General features: G+C 39.9%; 1 protein-coding gene across 1 annotated transcript in view; it reads left to right on the top strand.

The window, feature by feature from the left end:
• LOC109923503 (metabotropic glutamate receptor 4-like) overlaps positions 1-24,016 on the top strand; it is a 995,260-nt gene that overhangs the window by 587,971 nt on the left and 383,273 nt on the right. The window contains exon 7 of the mRNA XM_048611839.1: positions 9,271-9,471. Coding sequence (XP_048467796.1) covers positions 9,271-9,471 — 201 coding nt within the window. The remainder of the gene's footprint in view (positions 1-9,270; positions 9,472-24,016) is intronic.

The raw sequence follows: 24,016 nt of genomic DNA, 5'->3' as shown, positions 1-24,016 counted from the left end.
TGAAGAATTATCTAGACTCAAAACGTTAGCTTGCTGTCTCTCCGTGAATGCTGTCTGACCTGCTGTGATCTCCAGCATTTGTTGAAACAGGCATACAGCTGCTGTAGAGGAATAAGGAACATCTGAACAGCATAAAACTCCCCTCAGGTCTGAGAAGCACCAAAGAGAGATGAAGAATGTTCTCCCGACTTCAGGGATCTTTGAATAATTACCCCCAAGATCCCTCTGTTCCTCTAAGATATCCAGTGTCCTGCCATTCATTAAATATTCCGTTATCTTGTTTCTTCTTCCAAAGTGCACCAACTTACACTTATCAGAGTTAAATACCATCTGCCACTGGTCTGCCCATCTGACCAACCTAATTATATCTTCTTGTAACCTACAACCTTTTTTTTGCTTATGATCACCCTACCAATCTTGGTGTCGACTGCAAATTACTTAACATTCCCCCACGTCTTCATCCATATCGTTCATGTATTTAACAAATAAAAGGGTCACAGTACTGATCCTTGTGGTACGCTGTTGGACACCAGCCTCCAGTCACTCAAACAGTCTTGCACTATTACCCTTTGTGTCCTATTACTAAGCCAGTTTCTGATCTCTTTTGCCAAGTCTCCTGTAGTTCTATGTGCTTTAACCTTCTCAATCAGTCTCTTATGTGGGACCTTGTCAAAAGCTTTGCTAGAAACCATTTAAACTACTTTAACTACTTCCCTCATCCACACCCTTGATCACATTTTCAACAAATTCAAAAAATTTGTTAGGCAAGTCCTCCTTCTGACAAAGCCATGCCGACGATCCCTAATTGATCCATGTCTTTCCAAATAGGTAATAATTCGCTCCTTCAGAATTTTCTCCAATAGTTTCCCTACCATTGATGTGAGACTTAACAGTTTGTCATTTCCTGCTTCATCTAGTGGAATCACATTAGCCATCCTCCAGTCATCTGCAGAGGCATATAGATAGGTTAAGTGAGTAAACAAAGGTCTGGCAGATGGATTACAATGTTGGTAAATGTGAAGTCATCCATTTTGGCAGTAAAGAAAACAGCAAAATGGACTATCATTAAATGGTGAAAAATTGCAGCATGCTGCTGTGCAGAGGGACCTGGTATCCTTGTGTATGAATCACAAAAAAGTTGGTTTGCAGGTGCAGCAGGTAATTAAGAAGGCAAATGGAATATTGTCCTTCATTGCAAGAGGAATGGCGTTTAAAAACAGGGAGGTAATTCTGCAGCTGTATATGGCGCTGGTGAGGCCATACCTGGAGTACTGTGTACAGGTCTGGTCTCCTTACTTGCGGGAGGATGTACGAGCACTGGAAGGGGGTGCAGAGGAGGTTCACTAGATTGATTCTGAAGTCGGAGGGGGTTGGCTTATAAGGAGAGATTAAGTAGACTGGGACTATACTCATTGGAATTTAGAAGAATGAAGGGGGGATTTTGTAGAAATATACAACATTATGAAGGGAATAGATAAGACAGAAGCAGGAAGGTTGTTTCCACTGGTGGGTGAAACTAGAACTAGGGGGCATAGCCTCAAGATAAGGCAGAGCAAATTTAGGACAGAGTTGAGATGGAACCTCTTGAACCAGGGAGTTGTGAATCTGTGGAATTCCCTGTCCAGTGAAGCAGTTGAAGCTACCCCATTGAATGTTTTTAAGGCAAAGATAGATTTTTGAAAAGTAAAGGTATTAAGGGTTATGGTGAGCAGTCAGGTGAGTGGAGCTGAGTCCATGAAAAGATCAGCCATGATCTTATTAAATGGTGAAGCAGGCTCGACTGGCCGGATGGTCTGCTCCTGCTCCAATTTCTTATGTTCTTATGTTCTCTGGCACTTCCCCTGTGGCCAGAGAACTAAAACTTGTGTCAGAACTCCTGCAATTTCCCATCTTGCTTCTCAAATAGCTTGTGATTCATTTCATCCAAGCCAGGGGATTTGTCTGTGTTTAACCTCAACAGAGCCTCCAAGACCTTCCTATTTCCTTTGACAAATTCTGCAAGTTCCTCACAGTCCATTTTCCTATATTTCATGCCTACATTCTCCTTTTCCAGAGAGAAGTAGTCATTCAACCCCAATATCCTTCCAATATCCTGTGCCTTCACATACAAGTTGCCCCCTAGGTTGCTAATGGACCCTACTCTGTCCTTGGTTATTTATTTATAAAATATCTTAAGATTCTCCCTAATCCTGTTCCTAAGTCCTTTATCATGCCCCCTTTTTGCTCTTCTAATTGCTTTATCAAGTTCCGTCCTGCAATTCCTCTATACTTCCAGCCACAGGTGAATCGCTCCCTTCGAACTTGCTAAAAGCCCTACTCTTCTTCTTTATCCAGTCCTGAATGTCCCAGCCAGCCATCCAGGTTCCCTGAACTTAGTGTTCCTACATTTCTCTCTAAAGGATACATGATGGACCTGTACTTTCACCAACTGCTATTTCGAATGACAGCCACACCGCCACCCCCGCCACCCATCGCCTCCACCTCCCCCCACCATTGCTGTGCTGTAGACTTAGCTGCAAGGAGCTGATCCCAGTCTACTGTGGCCAGTTCCTGCTTTATTTTGATAAAATCTGCCTTCCCCCAATCCAAAACTCTCTTTTGCAGGCCATCTTTTTCCTTGTCCAGAATAAACTGGAACCATACCGCCTAAATATCAATCACCTAAATATTCCCCCACTGCCATGTTGAACACTTGTCCAGCTTCTTTCCCCAGAACCAGATCCAATGCTTAGTATCCCTTGTTGGGCCTCCTACATATTGATACAAAAAAACTCCCGAAAATACATTTAAAGAAATCCACCCCCTCTAAACCCTTAACACTATGACTATCCTAATTTATGCTAGGAAAGTTGAAATTCCTAGTATAATTACTCAATTATTACTCTTACACACCTCTGAACTTACATTTTTGCTCCTCTATTTCCCGCTGACTCTTTGGGGGCCTATAATACACTTCTAGCAAAGTAGCTGCCTGCTTAACATTCCTAAGTTCTAACCAAAAAGCCTCGTTTGAGGAACGTTCCAAGTTATCACCTCTCCTTATTGCGGTAATTGACTCCTTAATTAATCATGCTGCACTACCAACACTTTTTACACCCTCCTCTGTCTCACCTAATGATCCTACACTCCGGAATGTTGAGTTGCCAGTCCAGCCCTTCCCTCAACCATGTTTCCGTGAATGGCAACAATATTGCACCACCATGCATCAATCCACACCATTAACTCACCAGTCTTACCTATTACACTCCCAGTATTAAAGACTATGCAGCCTTGCCTTACTGTCTTGATACTCAACATAATTGAACCCACTGCGACTTGCTGGTAGAATAATTTTCAGGAACTTACACGCAGTCTGCTTAAAATGTGTAAAATTGTGTAAAACTTGCTACAATTCTACAACTTGCAGGGTTGCTTGTCGAACAGTGGGATTAGGAATGCTTTGTGTAAAGCAGAAACACTTCTGGTTTTCAACCTGTAATACAATCAACAAACATGTGGAATTAGACCCCATATACAAACCCATACAGAACAGAACCAGAAATGACACAACTCAATTTAATAGACCAGATCATATAAGTACCAAACGGAGTAGAACAACATCGCTTCATCAGAGCCGCACTGATGATGTTACCTAGCATGGTGACGAAACACCTGTACAATAACCAGTAAGCTCGGCGAGGAAGCCAATAACCTCATCCACAATCCAAGCTACAAATCATTGCAGGAACCTTCGAAACAATGGTTTTCAATCTTGTGGGTTAAAATTGCCACTACCATTGCCTATGTCTATCTCAAAAAAAAACCTCACTGTGATATCGCCTTTGAGCTTGGTAATGTCTCTGGAATTCTATTGTAGCAAGACTGTCAGCAGAACAGGAAAATCACTGACCTAAAATGGCCACAGTGATCATTTGACCAGTTTGAGCTACCTCGTGAAATTATAAAACCCAGTTTGAACTGAAATTAACATGTCATCAATATGCGTGAAGCCAATAATGTAAATCTGGACTTCCTGTATGATTCACACCTTTCTCGAAGTTTTGGGATTAAAGACTTGCCGGAAGGTTATCCAGTTTGAAAGGAAACAATGAAAGCAGACATGGGCATAAACAAAGAAACTGTGTTTCAGATAACCGTTTTGGGCAGAGCAGAGAGAAAAAAGATGGATTTGTAACAGCAGAACTGAAAGGCTAGCTCTCTCTCCCTGTTTCTCTCAAAGGACAATGCCTGGTGATAAAGCAAACTTAAGAAAAAAAATCCATTCACTGATAACTCAAAGAGATCTACAAATTTTGCTACTGCTGAGGATTGAATCAATCAATCAAACTGCTGTGGCCTTGGGTTAAAACATACCACATCAAAAATTTAGCATCATTTATTAAATTATCCATTCTTGATCTTTTCTGTTGCACTAGATACTCTCCGCTTCTTAAAATCTATACCTATGTTTGTGCATGTGTTTGATTTCACATTTTTATTATTTCTCTTGGGATTATTAAGCAACAAAATTCCTCTTTTGTTCACTCAAGGAAACCTTATAACTGACTCTTAATCTTGACTAGTACTAGGTTTTAATTGAAGTGTGATGTAGCTGTGTGCTTAATAGAATTAAAAATCTTTTGTTATGGTGAGCAGATGGTTTTAAAAGACAGAAGGCAATTTACCTCCTTCTCACCTGATCATCACATTATTTTGTTTCCTTCCTAAAATACTCTTGGCACATATTCCAAAACCCTGGCCTATTATTGGACGCTCTCACTTAGTACGTGCTTTAGCATAAAGTTGTGAGTGCAATATCTGCAACTTCCTGCACTTTAAGGTGTTTGGGTGGAAAATTATGATCAGAATATCAACAACCTTTCAATAAGCCATCTTTTGCATTCAAGACCTGCACTGTAAAGGTTGCAGCTGTAACTGTTGTGTAGTTGTTCTGACTTGTGAATATGTCCATCCTCTGGTGAATAATGACTTGTATTAATTGTTACACTTTTACATAACTGGGTAAGAGAGAACATTGCTAGAATCTCACAGGCTCAGTCCTAGTTCCAGGTGTATGTTGATGTCTGCAGGCTTCACTGATTATGTATACCAATCATTAGCATAACACACTTAACCATTATATTACACTTTCTCCCAAGTCTTTTATTCAATCCTTTTGCATCATTATCATTTAACTATTGAAATTTAACTCATAATATTTCTCTAAACATTTAGCTATTAACATTTCTCTCTATCACATTGCCCACACCCACATCGTTGCTTTTTGACACCACTCTTACTCATCTTCGAAAAAATGGGACACGGATTGTTCTTTTAGTGGAAAAGCAGAATCTTGAGCAGCCTTGGTGTCTAAGCTTATATCTAGGGCTTAATTGTCATGATGACCTTAAGACAAAGGCTTGAAAGGTGTCAACAAAGGATGGATTTGGGAGGCAAGCTGTCAGCACCTGAAGGAAGAAAAGACAAGAAGGGGAAAGTGAAGTGGCTGGAGTTCAAGAGTTCTTTGTACTCTGCTCCACACCTGAGAAGAAACCCTAATGCCGATTTTGGGAAATAGAGCAATTGAACTTCCAGCACTATGTCTTAGATTGATGATGATGGAGGAACAATTAAATTCCACTTCTGCAAACAAGGAAGTACGATGGCCAGAAAAGTGTAGATTCTCTTATGGGCCAGTTCATGGGACTGCTAGGGTGGGCCTCTGAGTTAGTTTAAGTTATGGGGTCACTTGCCTATTTTCAGGAGCTTAGCAGCGCTCTAGAGGGCTAGCTGATCTCTCTGAATCCTGGGTAGGAATGTCTCCCCGCTGTTATAACCAGTCCTCAGGTGATGTTTCTCAATTTATTACTGTCCCAGATGGGATGCACCAAATTGTTAAGCTCCCACCTGAGAAGAGATGAACTGGTTCCTCCTTTCTTTAATCACCCACTCTCTCAGTTGGTCACAAGTTTAATTCAAAAATGGAAGTCTTCTCTTATGGTTAACCAAGGAAGATGAGGACAGTATCAAATTTAATGAAAACAAACAAGTAATATAATGTGACAAAGATTTATGATGAATCAAAAAAGCTTGAAAAACTTGGAAGTTTAAAAACTAACAAAAGAATTACTCAAAAAGCAATGAAGAGGGAGAAAATATACCATGAGGGCAAACTAGTAAGCAATAATAATTGAGCAGCAAGAGCTTCATTAAATGCATAAAAAATGCCAAAGTGAACATAGACCCATTAGAAAATGAGGCTGGGATTATAAAAGTAGGGAACCTGGATTGGAAGAAGAGTTGAATAAATACTTTACATCAGTCTTCACAGTAGAGGTCATTAAAAGTATTCCAAAAATATTAAACAATCAAAGGACTAGAAAGGGAAGGGTTAGCAAGTAAACACAATAAATGTTAGGAGAGAAAAAGTGCTCAGGAAGTTCATGGGACTGATGGGTTGAATAATAAGATTTTAAAGAATGTTGCAACAGAGATACTGGACACGCTGGTAGTTATCTTCCTAGAATCCATAGATTCTTAGGCCAGTGAGCATAGCATTTGTCATTGGGAAGATGTTAGAGTCTATTATAAAGGATGTAATAGAAGAGCATTTAGAAATACTTAAATAGTTAAGCAGAATCAACATGACTTCATGAAGTGAAATCATGCCTGACAAATTTGTTAGAGATTTTTGGGGAAGTAGCAAGCAGGATAGACAAAGGGGAACCACTAGCTGTAATATATTTGGAATCCCAAAAGGCTTTCAATCACACATAGGATTACTTAAAAAGATAGTAGCCCATGCCGGTAGGTTGTATACTAACATGCATATAGGATTGGCTAAATAATAGAAATCAGAGAGTTAGGATAAAAGGGGCATTTTCAGGATGCAACTTGCAACTGGTGGAGTGCCACAGAGTTTAGTGCTAAGCCCATAATTAATTACAATATGTATTAATGACTATGATAACGGAAGAGAATGTGATATTGCCAATTTTTGTGGAAGACACAAACATAGGTGGGAAAGCAGTGATGAAAATTACACAAGAGCCTACAGTGGTGTATAGACAGGTTAAAAGAGTGGGCAAAAAAATTAGCAGATGGAATAGAATGTGGAAAAATGTAAATTTATGCAGTTTGGCAAGAAGATTAGAAGTATATATGTTTAACTTGTTTAAATGGGGAAAAATTGCAGAAAGCTGTGGCACAAAAGAATTTGGGACTCCTCATCCATAAATCACAAAAACTTAGCATCCAAGTTCAGTGGGTAATAGCAAAGCTAATAGACTGTTGGCCTTCATTTCAAAGAGAATGGAATAAAAAAAAGGGAGCTCTTGCTAAAACAATACAAGGCATCAGTCAGACCACAGCTGTTATTCTGTGAAGTGTCTTGTCCCCCTGTCTAAAGAAATACATACTCCCATTGAAGGTTGTCCAGAGAACGTTCACTAGGTCCATACGAGGTATGAGGGGGTTTTCTTATGAGGATAGATTGAATAGATTGAGCTTGTACTCATTGGAGTTTATGAAAAATGAGTGACAAACTTATTAAAACATTAGACTTGTAGGGGGCTGAATAGGGTAGATGTGGGGAAATTCTTTCTCTTTGTGGGAGAATCCGGTATCAGATGGCATAATCTTAGAGTAAGGATCTCTCATTTAAGACAGAAATGATAGGAATTTAGGTAATGAATCTGCAAATTTTTACTGAAGAAGTTTGTGGAGGCTGTGTTGTTAAGTCTGTTCAAGGGCTCACATAGACATAAATTTTAATCAGTAAAAGAATCAAGGGGTTTTAGGGATAAGAAAGAAAGTAGAGTTGAGGATTATCAGATCAGCCATGATCTCATTGAATGGCAGAGCAGACTCAATGGGCCTCAAAAAGCCTATTTCTGCTCCCATATTTTATGGTTTTATATCATTTTAAACAGCAAATGTAAAATCTACTTGATCTGCCTACTCAGTCACATCCTACCAAGTTTCTCTGCAGACTTTGTCATCAGGCATGATTTTCCTTGAGTTGTAGTCAAGATAATGTTTCAATATTGAAATCAAAATTGGATCTTAGCTTTCTCAGTTTAAATTGGCTCCTTGCCTCCCTAATTGTAGCAGGAGCCTTGACCCAACCTGAGATTTGGCAAAGGGGTAGGGAGAATAGAGTTACCATGCATAGGGAGGAAACTTGGGTATTTTTAATCACTCACATGCACAAACGGAATTCATTGTTCCCCCTGGAGCTAAACTGGAGGATGAGGGAGGTTAGAAAAGTGTGATATGGAGACCCTGTCACCTTCCTGAAGCTCCTCAATTAATTCCAGAGCAAGAAGGGTCAAAAATAGTCTTCACTGGAGGCCATGTGGGGACTATACTACATGATAAAACTGTCAGGTGAACCTTGTTGGTAATACAGTGGCTTTGTGTTTAGGAGCTTGGGGTGGAGTAGAGTGGAGTTCAAACTGCTGGCAACCCAATGGAGGGGTCCACAGAAATAGATCCCATGCCTTTCTCATTGCCCAACCCTCACTGGAACCTAGCTGACTGGCCCCAATGAACCCACTCTTATTTTCGTTATTTTCCAGGCATGATCATTTTATACTGCCAACTACAAAACTGTCAGTAGCATCTGCTTTTGGTAGCACAGGCAGTAATGGAAAACTGCAGGCCATTGATTGTCCAGCAGCTATTGGAGATGGGATATTGATCCACATTAACTTGTGACAGGAAATGGAGCAAGGAATTCTGACTGCCACTAATTAGCTACCCCATTGGGAGTTAATCCTAAAGGGACTCCCAGAAATGGCCACGGCAGTATGCCTAAATTCCATCTATTTTGACCTCAATATGTTTTGAAAATTCATGCTCACTGATTTCGGAATAATCTTTTTTGAAACAAAGTAAATTTACTTAACGTAGTACTTCCAAAAATGGTTTCTGCTACTTTCTGTTGCATACATTGTAAAGCAAGGTTCAATAAAAGAGAGCTAGGAAATGATCTCAGGGGACATATCACTTTCATTAAGGTAGTAAAGTTTTCTTTACATTGTGGCTGTATTCCAATAAATTATGTTACAGAATTTTAATGGGTTAATTTTAAATCACCATTTCCTCCACTTTGCATTAAGAAAATGTCATTCCATTCCAATTTTTATGTGGCTATTTCTCAATGATTTGAAACAACTGACTTTAATTCTTCTCTCTCCCAGAATCTTGGTAATGCATTTTCAGCATTTTTTTTAAAGATTATGCACCAATCTTTCATTAATATTTTTGTGTTTTTTATTTCTTCCCTAGGCTTGGAGAGAATTGGGCGAAATAATTCTTATGAACAAGAAGGAAAAGTACTGTTTGTTATTGATGCAGTTTATGCCATGGCACATGCTCTGCACAACATGCACAAAGACCTCTGTCGAGGACATGTTGGGCTTTGTTCCAAAATGAACCCTATAGATGGCAAGGTCCTCCTTGAATATATCCGTAAAGTCAACTTCTCCGGTAAGTGTACAGAAGCATTTAGGCACTGAGTATTCTTGTTGGAGAGAGGGTCCAAAATTGGTCATGGCTGATATGGATATTTGCTACCTTAACTTGTAGATTTTATGTGTGCTTGCAGAATGATGCGCATTTACCATTTTCTGCATTGTGAAGTTTTAAAATGTTGAGTTTACATTAAATGGGATCATGGAATTACTGTTTTAGCTGCTTACATCCAATTGTTTGTGTTACTTACAAATAGTCTGAAAGATCTAATGGAACATTATCCAAATGTAAGCTGTAAGTAAAAGGTTTGGCAGAAATATAATATGAAAGGCTAAACACAGCATGCTGGGATTTTTCCAATTGTATTACCAGACGTTAATGGAAATGACTGTATTCACTTATCAAAAATTGCATTTCATTATGTTTGAATTTAATATGAGGCCAATTTCAGAATTATACATTATCAGTTGTAGATTACTGTGATTTCATCAGATGTATGTATTTTGTCATTACATGTGCAAACATTGGAAATATTATAGACAAGAAGTTATTGTTGCATTAGTAGAATGCAAATATTTGACATAAATTGTGTGGAATTACATTGTTCACAATTTTAGTACAGGGTTAACAAAAGTGAAATGAAAAAGTTAACAATTGTGTTAAAAATACAAAGGAATGCCATGTAAACAAGCTACAAAGTTATATGTTAAATGCTGCCATAGTCACCTCAAGACAAATACTTCTTATTTCTCTTAAGGATGATAATACATTCAGACTCATATGTCAGTCTGAGAGATAATTGCTACATTAGGTGCTGCGCTATTAAAAAGAGAAGACTGAATTATGTGCAAAATACAAGATAGACACTAAATGAGAAATGGACAAAAGGAAGAATGGAATCAACATTTTAAGGGTAAAGGCAATGCATTCTTCTAGACAGCTAAAAAGAAAAGCCAATTTGAAAAAAATAATTATATGCTACGCAATCAAGCAAGTCAGGAAATGTGATCTATTGACAAAGGAAAGTTAAAAAGAGATCTGATGAGAGAAAAAATGCTAGATGATGGATAATCACACAGAATGAAAATGGCCAAAGTGCTTTGCAGCTATAATTCTGGTGCTAGTTAGAAACTGTTCGAACCGGGTTTCCATGAACATGACTGTAGTGATTCTAACGAGGGCAGCCCAGGTGTGTTCCCTGATTGGCGTGTTAACCTGGTCCATGCAGGGAGCCCTGGCTGACAGATATAAACAGGAGTGTCAGAGATTCTGTTGACTTTAAGTGCTGGCTTTGAGGAAGCGTGTCAAGTACTATGCAAGCGTAAATAAAGGATGACTTGGTGATAGGATACCGGCCTCTGTGGGTTATTTCAGTGCGATTGTCCTGTGAGCAAAGGCCAAATAGGTTGGGACTGTACTCACTGGAGTTCAGAAGAATGATAGGTGATCTTATAAAAACACTGAGGATTCTTCAGGGGTTTGACAGGGTAAATGCTGACAGGATATTTCCCCTCATGGGAGAGTCTAGGACCAGAGTGCATGGTATCAGGATTAAAAAAGGTACCAATTTAAGACAGAGATGAGAAGACTTCTGTGGAGTTATTTCAATGACAAGGCTTTTAATTTGGTGGCCTCCATTATCGGTACTTGTAAACTTTCAGTTCTCTGTTTTCCTGCTAATCTGCCAAGATTTTCACGGATAGGTGTTGTCTCATTTCACTGCCAGTGGCATAATGTTTCTATTCACAGAAATCACCTTGAAATGACATTAAGACTAAATTTGATTGCTGGTTGTATTGTACATACTTCCATATCCACGTTCAAATTAGAGAACCAATGTGAAAGCAAACTTTGTCAACTCTTAATTTGTCAAGTATCTGCCTAGAAGATGACAGAATCCATAAGGTGGTAGCAATTTACCTTCACTGCAGCATAAAATGGAAACTACGTTATATAATTTGGCAACCATTCAAATAATGTGCTATCATACTTTAGGTAAAATGTAAATTTGACTATTTTCATAAATTGAGGTTCAATACATCCATATTCATTATGAACCTTCCTCATAGAACATTTTTTAAAACGAATGTCCATTGCAAAACACATTAACTATTCTCAGAACTATTGAAACCGACGATTTTACTGAATTTGGATTTCATGTAGTACCGCAGCAAGTTGCAAAATAAGGCCACCAACAACACTTAAATAATATATTCTCCATTGTTTTTCATTATCATGGTAACAAACACTTAGAAGTTAAAACATCAGTCATGAGCCACACATATAATTTTAGGTGCTAAATTATCTTGACTTTGATGCGACCCACAATTTTGAAAGGATAACTTAGTTTCGTATTAAGGAAGGGTAATAGTGTACTTAGGAAATTCATTAGTTTTCATAATTAGGACTGGAATGAATCAAATGACCCACAAAATTGTTTCAATTTCTACACAAATGCATTAAAAAGAGGCCAAAGAACTCCATCTCCTAACTTTTATGGGTATATTACCACTCAATTAGAGCAAGCAGATAATCATATTAAAAATTCTGACACCAAACTCAGAAGTAAAATGTACAAATTACCTTTCACTTATGGGTAAATAGGAATAGAAGTTAAGCATTCAACTACTTGAGCCTGCTGTGCCAGTTACTAAGATTATGGCTGATTTGTTTGAATTCCAAATCCCACATTCCCATACAACCCACAGAATCTTTGACTCCCTTGTCTAAGAGGAATTTATCCACCTCTGCCTCCACTGCTTTCAGAGGTTCAGAGTTCCAAAGTATACAACACTCTTAGAGAAAATGTTTCACCTCATCTATGTCCAAAAATGGCAATCCCAAAATTCAAAATTGTGTCCCCTAGCTTTGGACTGACCTACAAGGAGAAATATCCTTTCTACGTTGATTTTGTCCAGACCATTCAGGATCTGAAATACTTCAATTAAGTTGTCCCTCAATCTTCTAAACTTCAGTCGAAACAAGCTCACTATCCAACCTATCCTCATAAGATAACACATTGACTCCAGTTATCCATATAGTAACCTCCTCCGAATCACTGCTGATACATTTACATTCTTCATTAAATAAGGAGACCGACACTGCACACTGTACTCGAGATGTGGTCTCACCAATGCTCTGTATAACTGAAGCATAACATTCTTACTATTATATTCGATGCATTTTGTAAAAAGAAAAGATAACATCTCATTAGCCTTCATGAATACATGCTGTGCCTTCCGTACCAACATTTTGTGACTCACTTTTTATAGCTACACTTCCAATAAATTTTACAATGAGAAGTATAAAAGTGGCATGTACATATGAGAAGTAGACATAGAATCATAGAGACATACAGCACGGAAACAGACCCTTTAGTCCAACTCATCCATGCTGACCAGATATCCTAAATTAATTTAGTCCCATTTGCCAGCATTTCGCCCATATCCCTCTAAACCCTTCCTATTCATATACCCATCCAGATACCTTTTAAATATTAAAAACCAAAAGAACTGAGGATGCTGTAAATCAGGAACAAAAACAAAGTTGCTGGAAAAGCTCAGCAGGTCTGGCAGCATCTGTGAGGGAGGAAACAGAGTTAACGTTTCGGGTCCGGTGACCCTTCCTCAGAACTGATGGTGGCTGGGAAAACGTCAGTTTATATGCAGAAAATAGCGAGGTGGGTGGGGTAGGGAGTAAACGATAACATAGAGCCCAAAGAAAGAGAAAGACAGTTGGACAGACAAAGGAGTTGCTAACGATCAGGCTGGGAGGGTGAATAGTTGTTAATGGGGACTGTTAGTGACTAACAACAGGGGGTGTGTAGTGGCAGGCTATGTGGTAACAAGGCCTGGTGTGTGGGGTGTGGGGCTGGGACATGGGAGAGTTTAGGCCCGAAAATTATTGAACTCAATATTGATTCCGGAGGGCTGTAGGATCCCCAAGCGGAAAATGAGGTGTTGTTCCTCCAGCTTGTGTTGGGCTTCACTGGAACACTGTAGCAAGCCGGAGACAGAGATGTTGGCCAGAGAGCAGGGTGGTGCATTGAAGTGGCAGGCAACAGGTAGTTCAGGGTCTTTTTTGCGAGCAGAATTTTCTGCTTGGGGACCCTACAGCCCTCCGGACTCAATATTGAGTTCAATAATTTTAGGGCCTAAACTCTCCCATGTCCCAGCCCCACACCCCACACACCAGGCCTTGTTACCACATAGCCTGCCACTACACACCCCCTGTTGTTAGTCACTAACAGTCCCCATTAACAACTATTCACCCTCCCAGCCTGATCGTTAGCAACTCCTTTGTCTGTCCAACTGTCTTTCTCTCTCTTTGGTCTCTATCTTATCGTTTACTCCCTACCCCACCCACCTCCCTGTTTTCTGCATATAAACTGACGTTTTCCAGCCACCATCAGTTCTGAGGAAGGGTCACCGGACCCGAAAATTTAACTCTGTTTTCTCCTCCACAGATGCTGCCAGACCTGCTGACCTTTTAAATATTGCAATTGTACCAGCCTCCACCACTTCCTCTGGCAGTTTATTCCATATATACATACGGTCTGCATGAAAAAATGTTCCCCCTAGGTCCCTTTTAAATCTTTCACCTCTCACTTTAAGCCTATGCCCTCTAATTTTGGACTCCCCTACCCTGGGAAAAAAGACGTTGATTATTCGCCCTATCCATGCCTGTCCTGATTTTATGAACTTCTATAAGGTCACCCTCTCAGCCTCTGATGCTCCGGGGAAAATAGCTCCAGCATATTCAGCCTCTCCCTTATTCTAAACAATTTTTAATAGTGCATTTAAACCACGTTTTATTTTTTTCAATTAAACCTAAACATTATCCAGGTATGAAATTATTTTTGTCACAACCAAACACATTCGGTAACAGTAGTTCTAAACCTTTACATTGTTAAAAACTGGCCAACCTCAGTAATGAGATATAAACTCTTTGAGGTGCATAATTGTAAAACAAGAACATAAAATTGTAAGCTATCATCAGTTAAGTGATTTCTAAACTTTGTCACAGAGATGGTAGGAACTGCCGATGCTGGAGAATCTGAGACAACAAGGTGTAGAGCTGGATGAACACAGCAGGCCAAGTAGCATCAGAGGAGCAGGAAAGCTGACGTTTCGGGTCTAGACCCTTTTTCAGAAATGGGGGAGGCGAAGGCGATTCTGAAATAAATAGGGAGAAAGGGGGAGGTGGATAGAAGATGGATAAAGGAGAAGATAGGTGGAGAGGAGACAGACAGGTCAAGGAGGCGGGATTGGAGCCAGTAAAGGTGAGTGTAGGTGGGGAGTTAGGGAGGGGATAGTTCGGTCCAGGGAGGATGGACAGGTCAAGGGGACAGGATGAGACTAGTAGGTAGGAGATGGGGGTGGGGCTTGAGGTGGGAGGAGGGGATAGGTGGGAGGACAGGTTAGGGATGCGGGTACGAGTTGGGCTGGTTTTGGGATGCGGTAGGGGGAGGGGAGATTTTGAAGCTTGTGAAGTCCACATTGATAATGGTTCGCTTCAACTTCAACTCCCCCTCCCACTCCTTGGACGACATGTCCATCCTGGGCCTCCTGCAGTGCCACAACAATGCCACCCGAAGGTTGCAGGAACAGCATCTCATATTTCGCTTGGGAACCCTGCAGCCCAACGGTATCAATTGGACTTCACAAGCTTCAAAATCTCCCTTCCCCCGACCGCATCCCAAAACCAACCCAGCTCGTACCCGCCTCCCTAGCCTGTCCTCCCACCTATCCCCTCCTCCTACCTATTAGCCTCATCCCGCCCCCTTGACCTGTCCTACACTCACCTTTACTGGTTCCAACCCCGCCTCCTTGACTTGTCTGTCTCCTCTCCACCTATCTTCTTCTTTATCCATCTTCTATCTGCCTCCCCTTCTCTCCCTATTTATTTCAGAAACCCCTTCCCCTCCCCCATTTCTGAAGAAGGGCCTAGACCTGAAACATCAGCCTTCCTGCTCCTCTGATGCTGCTTGGCCTGCTGTGTTCATCCAGCTCTACACCTTGTTGTCTCTAAACTTTGTCATGTGTGGGGACTTCAACAATACATACACAGAAGAGGAAGAAAATGTCTGGATTTCCATGTTTAGCTGCATTTGTACAGACACGAGAAGTTGTTGGCAGTTTCAAAAGTAATAATATGATGAGCAAAGACAGTTCTAACATCCTTCCAGTGCCTAATCCAGGCCATTGTATAAAGAAAGGAAAGATATATAAAAAACAAATATGAATAAATAATATCACTAAAGTAACAAAAATGATGCCTTTGCTTTGTTTTAAGAAAACTTGTTACTGTAGAAATCAATTAGAACAACTATTATTGACAATTCCTTTCAAAAATATTTATGGCTATTTGAAATGCACGTTTTAGCATCATCTTCCTTTTCACCGATGTTCACTCCCATGCATGCATACACACTGAATAATCAATAAATTCCTCTGCCATTGTGCCTTTATTATTTCATTGTTGCAAAGGGATTGATAAATTAGAAAATTCAGTCACATTAAAACATGTTAAAATTAAAGCTAGTGTTTCTTTCACGCCAAAATGGCATAAATATATAGATTATTTCAACAGACACGGATTAGTGATATCTTGTAGCATTCTAAAATTCTAAGAAATTGAAATGCCCTTACAACTATCATGATTATGACTTGGCTTGTTTTTGATGTATTCAGAAGTTGAAATAGAAGTGTTTTTGTGTTGATGAAGGGATGCGATAGAGTTTTGAACTCTTTTGACTGGGAACGTTCAAAAGAATGACGCATATGAGATAGCGGTGATCAGGAATTCTGTCACAAAACAATTGTTGAATCAAGCTCAGTTGCAAATCTAAAAACTAAGATTGTTAGTTAAGACTCCTAAAGGATGTAGAAGGTTGATGGATAAACTGACTTGAAATATAGATAAGTCATGATCTAACTGAGGATGGGACACGGTTTTCATGGCCAACATCTGTTCATACATTTGTGTATATAGCACGTCTTTGCAGGAATTGACACTGAGCATCAGTTAAACCATTCTCTGCTTTTTAGGACTGAATTTTATGCTAGTGAAAATCAAGTCCTATCTAGCTAACCAGCAGAAAATGGATTCTTCACAGTCATTGCTGTGTTTTCAAGTGCATATTTAATTTTACTTATCAAATCAAATTTTGTTCTTGGGCATACTGAGAATAGTATAACCATCGAACATTCGTAGATAATCGTTTGTGATGGGATAACATGCATTTAAGAAAAGTGAGAGTGAGAAAAGGATTTATATAGACTTTGCTGGCTTGTAACAAGTCTTTCAGAGATAGAAAGTTTCTAAAAATATATAGGCCAATGCAAGTTTCAAGTGTATCATTGTTTTACAAAGAAAAAGTACATTATTAAGAAATTGTGAGATATCTTGCAGGAGGGATATCACATACGGGTTTGAAAGGGTAAATGCTGAGGATTGCTGTAAGTAGCGAAAGAACTCAGAAGATTTAAATCTGAAACAAAAACAGAAATTGCTTTAAAAGCTCAGCGGATCTGGTAGCACCTGTGAAGAGAAATCAAAATTAACATTTCGGTTCTCGTGAACTGAGGAAGGGTCACCGAAATGTTAATTTTTATTTCTCCTCACGGGTGCTGCTAGACCCGCTGAGCTTTTAAAGTAATTTCTGTTTCTGTTGCCCATGATAATCACTTGGATGTAGAGGTGTTTTGTAAGGCCTTTAGGACCAGGAGCACACTTGTGATGAGTTGCTCCTCATTGGGCAGAAATAACACAGTGTGGGCAGAGTTAAGAGGAAGAGAGAAACACACAGAGAGCTAGGCATAAGCTGGAAGTCTAGTCATGTGCATGTTAGAAACATGTACAAAGAAACATGTAGAGTAGACAAATGAGCATTATGTGATGGAGTTTGTAGAATTTCTTTTCAATTATGTGATAGTTAGATTAGAGCCTGATATACCTCCGAATATCACATATTGCAGTACTTAATCTCAACATGTACTAAATAGTAGTACAAAAATACCCCAAAATTGAAAACAGTTCTTTACCTTGCCTTCTCCTTGAACAGTCTTTCTTGAACTCATCTCATAGATGTGGTCATAAAACATGGGCACTGAGCTTAGGATCTTGAAGGAGTGAGACTTAACATATGATCCTCCTCAACGACTCTACTCTCTGTTTGTCTTATCGCAACATCTATAACTAGTAGCTAATATGCAAAAACTATACCTTGCTAATAAGGAGAGACTGTTGTTATCAGACTAAGAAGTGGTTTTCTGTAACCACACTATAAAGAACAGAATCTGTAGAATCCATGAAAGAGAGGACTGAGTTGTTTCAGTCACTGCAATGGATGTTTCACCTGGGCTTTTGTGTGGTCTCTTGGCACCTTGTTGACATAATCTGGGTCCCAGAGGGGAGACTGCATCATTAGCGTTACTTTTTTCATCCTATTCCTGTGGATGTGTTGAAGATGGAGTAAACCTCAGTAAGTAATTAAAAAAAAAATCATGGATGGTGGGAAAAAATGTAAAAGATGTAAATCTTGTAAATCTGGTGAGTATAGATTTTAAGACATCAAATAGAAAAATAAACTAATGCCATTGTTTGAGCACCTTGATGATGAGCTCAAATATTATGGCTGTGAGTCATTAGTATCTCGAGTACAGTACCATGTATTATAAGGGGAGGCAATGGCCTAGTGGTATTATCGCTGGTCTGTTAATCCAGAGACCCAGATAACGTTCTGGGGACCTGGGTTGCAATCCTGCCATGGCAGATGGTGGAATTTGAATTCAATAAATATCTGGAATTAAGACTCTAATGATGACCATGAATCAATTGTCAATTGTTGGAAAATCCCATCTGGTTCACTAATGTCCTTTGGGGAAGGTAACTGCCATCCTTGCCTGGTCTGGCCTACATGTGACTCCAGACCCACAGCAGTGTGGTTGATTCTTAACTACCCTCTGGGCTATTAGGGATGGGCAATAAATGCTGGCCTAGCCAGTGACGTTCTCATCCTGTGAATGAATTTAAAAAAAATGGTGACAACCTGTTCAATATGCAAGTAACTAGAAATTTGGCAATAGGAAAAATTTTGCAGAAACAGGGTTTTTCTATGACTGCTTAATCTAGAATGACAAATCACCATGGGGAGTAAGAGAAATATGTGACTCAAACTCATGGACGTTACCTGATTTTTGTTTTGTATTTATAATTAAATAGCAAAATAACAATCTCAAAATTATGCTCTACTCAATCATGGAATAATAGAATCACTACAGTGTGGAAATTGGCCATTTGGCCCATCGAATCCACACCTACCCCCTGAAGAGGATCCCATCCAGACCCACTGCCTACCCTATCCCTGTAACCCTATATTTCCCATGGTTAGTCCACCTAGCCTGCACTTCAGTGGACAGCATGGCCAACTCACCGAACCTGCACATCTTTGGACTGTGGGAAGAAACTCGAGCACCTGGAGGAAACTTGAGGAGAATGTGCAAACTCCACATGGATAGTTAAAAACCAAAAGAACTGCGGATTCTGTGAATCAGGAACAAAAACAAAATTGCTGGAAAAGCTCAGCAGGTCTGGCAGCATCTGTGAAGGAAAAACCAGAGTTAATGTTTTGGGTCCGGTGACCCTTCCTCAGAACTGCAGTTCCCTCAAGGGACATCAAAACTATTTCAGTTATAGTGAATGGGATGAGTCAACTACTGTTGAACATGATCAACTTAATCACTATTTGCCAGTCCAACTCCAAACTTATGTCATTAATGAGACTTGGCGGTTCTAATTCTCAGTGGGTGGTATTCACCCAGAGATTGGCTCTGCCTTTGGGGATGAGAGAGAGAGAGAGAAGGAGAGAATGAGGGAGAGGAGGGCTGAGGGGTTGGAGAGAGAGAGAGAGAGACACTGGTTCATTCAAATAGGCTGCAACACCAGCATTATGGAGGTATGAGGAGATTTGTAGAAAGAGGGTACATAGGTTGTAAATTATAGGATAATGTTCACAGAAGATGACATCAGGCTGAAAGGTTTTACAGACAGTTGTTCGTCTTTGTGGAGCTGTCTGAGCAGAATTCTGGATCAGTAGTTTAAGCCTACTTTACAGGATACCTACTTATTGCCTATGGCAGTGAAGGTAACTGGGGCATTATACACCTCTGGAGACCACAGGGGGACATCCAGTCACTGGCCCCTCGCTGCGTCCAGCAGGTAACAGAGGGCAGAGCAACATGTAAGTAACAGTTGGGGCCAGTCAGGCTGAAAGACTGATAGGTTTCAGGACCATCATTGGATGCCTTTACGTGCAGAGGTCATCATCTATTCCACTGGTTCACACACCTCTCCCTCAGTGACAGGCTGCTCAATTGCAGCCCATCCCAGGTGCTTCATCAGAGTTACTATTGCTTGGAATAGCACATCAGCTCAAGTTTTTATCTCTGCTCCCTATCTGAGTGTGTTTCTCCTGTAAACACAAATATAACCCATGTCAGCCACCGCTCATAACTCAGCTGCATGCATCAGTCTGTGTCAGTTTTCATGCACAGATTATGTCACTGGGAGGCTTGCTTCATGTAATCATTCAGTCTTGGCATTGCAGCAATCGCCTCTGACTTGGCCATGGGCCACTGTTTTGAGGCTCCTTTTGCTCAACAAGATGGATGATGGTCACTGATTATGTCCCATATTCAGGATAGCCACCTCATCACTCACTGGAGACCACTCATTATATGCAGAGTAATGTGCTAGAGATTATGAATGCCACTTCCCAGTCTACACCACTATCATTGAATTATTTCTAGCACTGTGTCCATGTTTGTGCGACCATTCCACAGCTACTGACATCCTTGGCCACCTCAAGCCATGCCTTAATTGTGGAAATGGCATTTCTCTTCAGTCTTCCACTGCCTGCAGGAGCACCTCCAGCGTGATGTCACTAAATGCCAGAGCAACCCTTCCTCTGCCTTCAGCCGTTCCTGCACTGTCTCCCTTGTTGATCATTCCTTCCGAAGCCTGACTACCTTTTGACTTGCAGGAGCATCCTCCAACATACAACTTCATATTGACTGCTTCTCCTGTTGACATTTACTTGCCTGCAGACAGGAAAGCCCAAGGATATTCTGCCACATAACCAAGCAACCATTTGAATTGAATGTACCCTGGCATCAGGACTTCCTCTAAATTTGGTAACTCCTTCCCAAAGATGCAAAGATGTTCTACTTTGAAAGCATGTGTAAACATATAGAGTAAATGTTGTAACTATGACAAAGTTCCAATTTTGTGCTTACTGCGGTTCATTTATCTGATTATTTTATTCATTCATGGGATAAGGGCATTATGGAGCTGGGCTAATATTTATTTCCCATCCCTATTTGCCCGGAGGGGAGTTAAGAGTCATTCAACGATATTGCTATGCGTTTGGAGTCATGTATAGGCAAGGCCAGGTAAGGATGGTAGTTTCCTTCCCCAAAGGATATCGGTGAGCCAGATGGGTTTTTCCTGATAATCGACAATAGATTCATGAAAATTATTAGATGCTAAATGCCAGATTTTAAAAAAACGAATTTGAATTCAGATTCCACCGTCTGCCATGGTGGGGTTTCAACCCAGGTCCTCAGAATATTACCTGAGGCTCTGGATTAATGTCCAGTGATGATAATACCAGGCCATTGCCTCCCCCTCTGTCCTAGGTTAAATAAGTTATCTTGTGATTTCTAGCCTGATTTTTGTCTAGTCTAATTTCTCTTGCATTCCTCTTGCCAAAGATGAGGAAACTTGCATATTGGACATGGTACATTGCAGTAAGCTGGCGATCAACACTTGAGGAGCCCTCTTTTCAAACATTTAGCTGTTCCACATGTTTACTGTCATTTTTAGCAGTTAAAGATATACTCTGATTGATTCAGAATTTGGAGTCCATTTAGGGGAGTTATTGTTAATATTGAGCTAAAGTAGACTATATGGCAATAAAATCAAAAATGCAATGGCAGAGAACAATTACTTGCTAAGTCTCCTGAGGAAAGCAGTCAGGACATATGGGAGAAACTGAAAAGCAGAATTACTTGAGATTACTCTCCAAATGATCTGAGACATATATATGATGGACTGCAAGCCTGCCTGTGTTTCTGTAGGATATTGGTTGGAACACATTTTGCCTAAGATAGCATAACTAATATTTTTGGTATATCTGCTTGAGTTGGTATGATTAACTAGGTATGTTTGTGTGGATCATATCAGTTTATGGAGTCCAAGCAGTGTGATTTATTTGAGAGTGCATGGTATAAGTGATGACACTCTGAAAGGAAACAGCTAATGTGGTAATTCAAGGAAGCATGGCAGCAAAAATGAATAATTATCATCTTTAGCTTTAAATAGAATGGCAATTAATGTGCATAAAATTTACAGGTGTAACACAGCTAATCACAATCATGGAGATGATAAATTTGCCATGTAAACATTGCTGGGGTACCTGGTGCATTAAGCATGATGCACCAAAACTATACGTCATCCTGCAAGAGTAACAGATGATAGATGTCACTAGTTAAGAAGTGTTCGTGATTTTTCATCTTTTGTGTTTAATGATTTGAGGTGGAGTTTGGGGGTGAAAAGCAAAATAAACTACTGCCTTTGTGCTTTGGGAAGCAATTGCAGTTTTGTCAGGTCTTAGCTACAAAAACAGGCAAAAATTAATCCTATAATGAGTGGATGACTTCATATGTTTGCTAATGTCAATTCAGTGTTAATTTTCTACCAAACAAGAAGAATATTAATAAGGATTTCACAAAGATATTTGTGGCTTGATATATTTACATGTATATGAACCCAGAAGCTTCATTTGCTCCATTTATGTTGTCAGCAGAGCCCATTAATTATATTGGAGTCATGAAGATACTGCTTCTTAGCTTTCCTTGTTTTGTGCTAAATTCAAGTTATACTGATCTGGCTGACAGCACTGTGTTTAAGTTTATTTTACTACCTCGAAAGCACAAGTTCCGCTGTTTGTTGGAATGACACAAAAGTTTATCAGCCATGTCAGCGGGAAAATCAGTCTTCCACACAAACAATTCATGGACTATCCATCGAGTCTTGGGGAAAGGGGAGGAGGAGGTGGACAGCAACAACACAGCGTTCATCTTCCTCAGTGACATTGCAGTTGTTCCTCTCAGTGAGTAGAATGTCAGATCCTTCTATGTGGTATTAAATACCTTATCAGCTGAGTGAAAATGAAAAGGAGGGAATTCTTCGCTGGGAAAGGGAAAACTATTGAGCAATTAATGGAAACAGAAGAAAATACTGGAAGATGTTGCAAAATTATAAGGATTTCACATTCAATCTCAATGACCTATAATCCAATTAACTTGGTCCTTAGTAGTTTTGAATGAAATTATTTGTGGTTATATTAATCTTGGCATCAATTTTGGACCAAATCATGTGACATAAAAAAACAGCAAAGCACATATAATTTTGTTTTCCCTTTTAAAAGTGTTAGCAAGTATATGAATCCAAATTCCCTCCCCCATCAAAAAACACAATCAAGATGCACTCAAACAGCATCTTCAGCCATTTTTTCCCCATGATGCTTAGCTGCAAGATAAACATCATATTAGTCATCCAGTGAGATGTACAGACTGGCCACTGGGGAATCTACATGGAAGGGCCAGCTGGCATTGGCAAGGTCTCAGCTGGTGGTTAAGATCTGCTCATAGTAAAATCCATGCATTTCTATGTGCAGCAGCAATGATTAGAACTTGTCCAGAATACTCAGATGTTCTTTGACACGGTGAACATAACAGCAGGAATGATGAGATCGAAACGGACTTTATTTAGAGCAGTTCTCATTGTATTCAGGGACTTCACGCTTAGGTCTCTCATAATTAGGCTGACTTTCAATGACAGGTTCTTTGCAACAATATTATCTTGAACTATCAAACAAGTTTGTTTTTTCTTTGCCCTGCTTCTCATATGTTTAGAGTGCAGCATTTTGAATGGTATCTCAGAGTGTTTCACGTCACTTCTGCACTTTGTGTGTGAGAATATTGGAGAGTGTCTGTTTAATCAAGTCAAGGAACAGTTGGTTCTTATCTAGATAGGCAATATGACTGCATTGATATGAAGATGACCTCATTTAAATAGTCTTGAATGTTGCACCTGAGCCCTGGTGTGCAGCAGACTGTCACCTGTGCTGCAGTCACTACTGTTGTATCAATGTATGATGAGAGTGCTGTTGAAGGAGTCATGTCCAGTAATGAAAAGCTGGTGCTGGTATGTTGGATGCCTTCAGTTCATCTTGTGGCATGATTGGTTCTGAAGCAACAATTTACAATGGCTGTCATAGGGCAACATTGGAACATTTGAAGATCTACAGTGACTCAAACAATGTTTGTGCTATCACTAACACACTTTGACATAAACTTCTCTTTACTGCTACCAGTTCTCTTCAGTTCGTTTTGAGAGGGTGTCTACTTAAAAACTAGAACTAACAGAGAGTTTGAGATAACAAGGTGTAGAGCTGGATGAACACAGCAGGCCAAGCAGCATCAGAGGAGAAGGC

Source organism: Rhincodon typus, chromosome 25 (assembly GCF_021869965.1).
Source record: "Rhincodon typus isolate 14 chromosome 25, sRhiTyp1.1, whole genome shotgun sequence".
NCBI lineage: Eukaryota > Metazoa > Chordata > Chondrichthyes > Orectolobiformes > Rhincodontidae > Rhincodon > Rhincodon typus.
The sequence above is the reverse complement of the archived record's forward strand: the minus strand, read 5'-3'. Positions and strand labels throughout refer to the sequence as shown.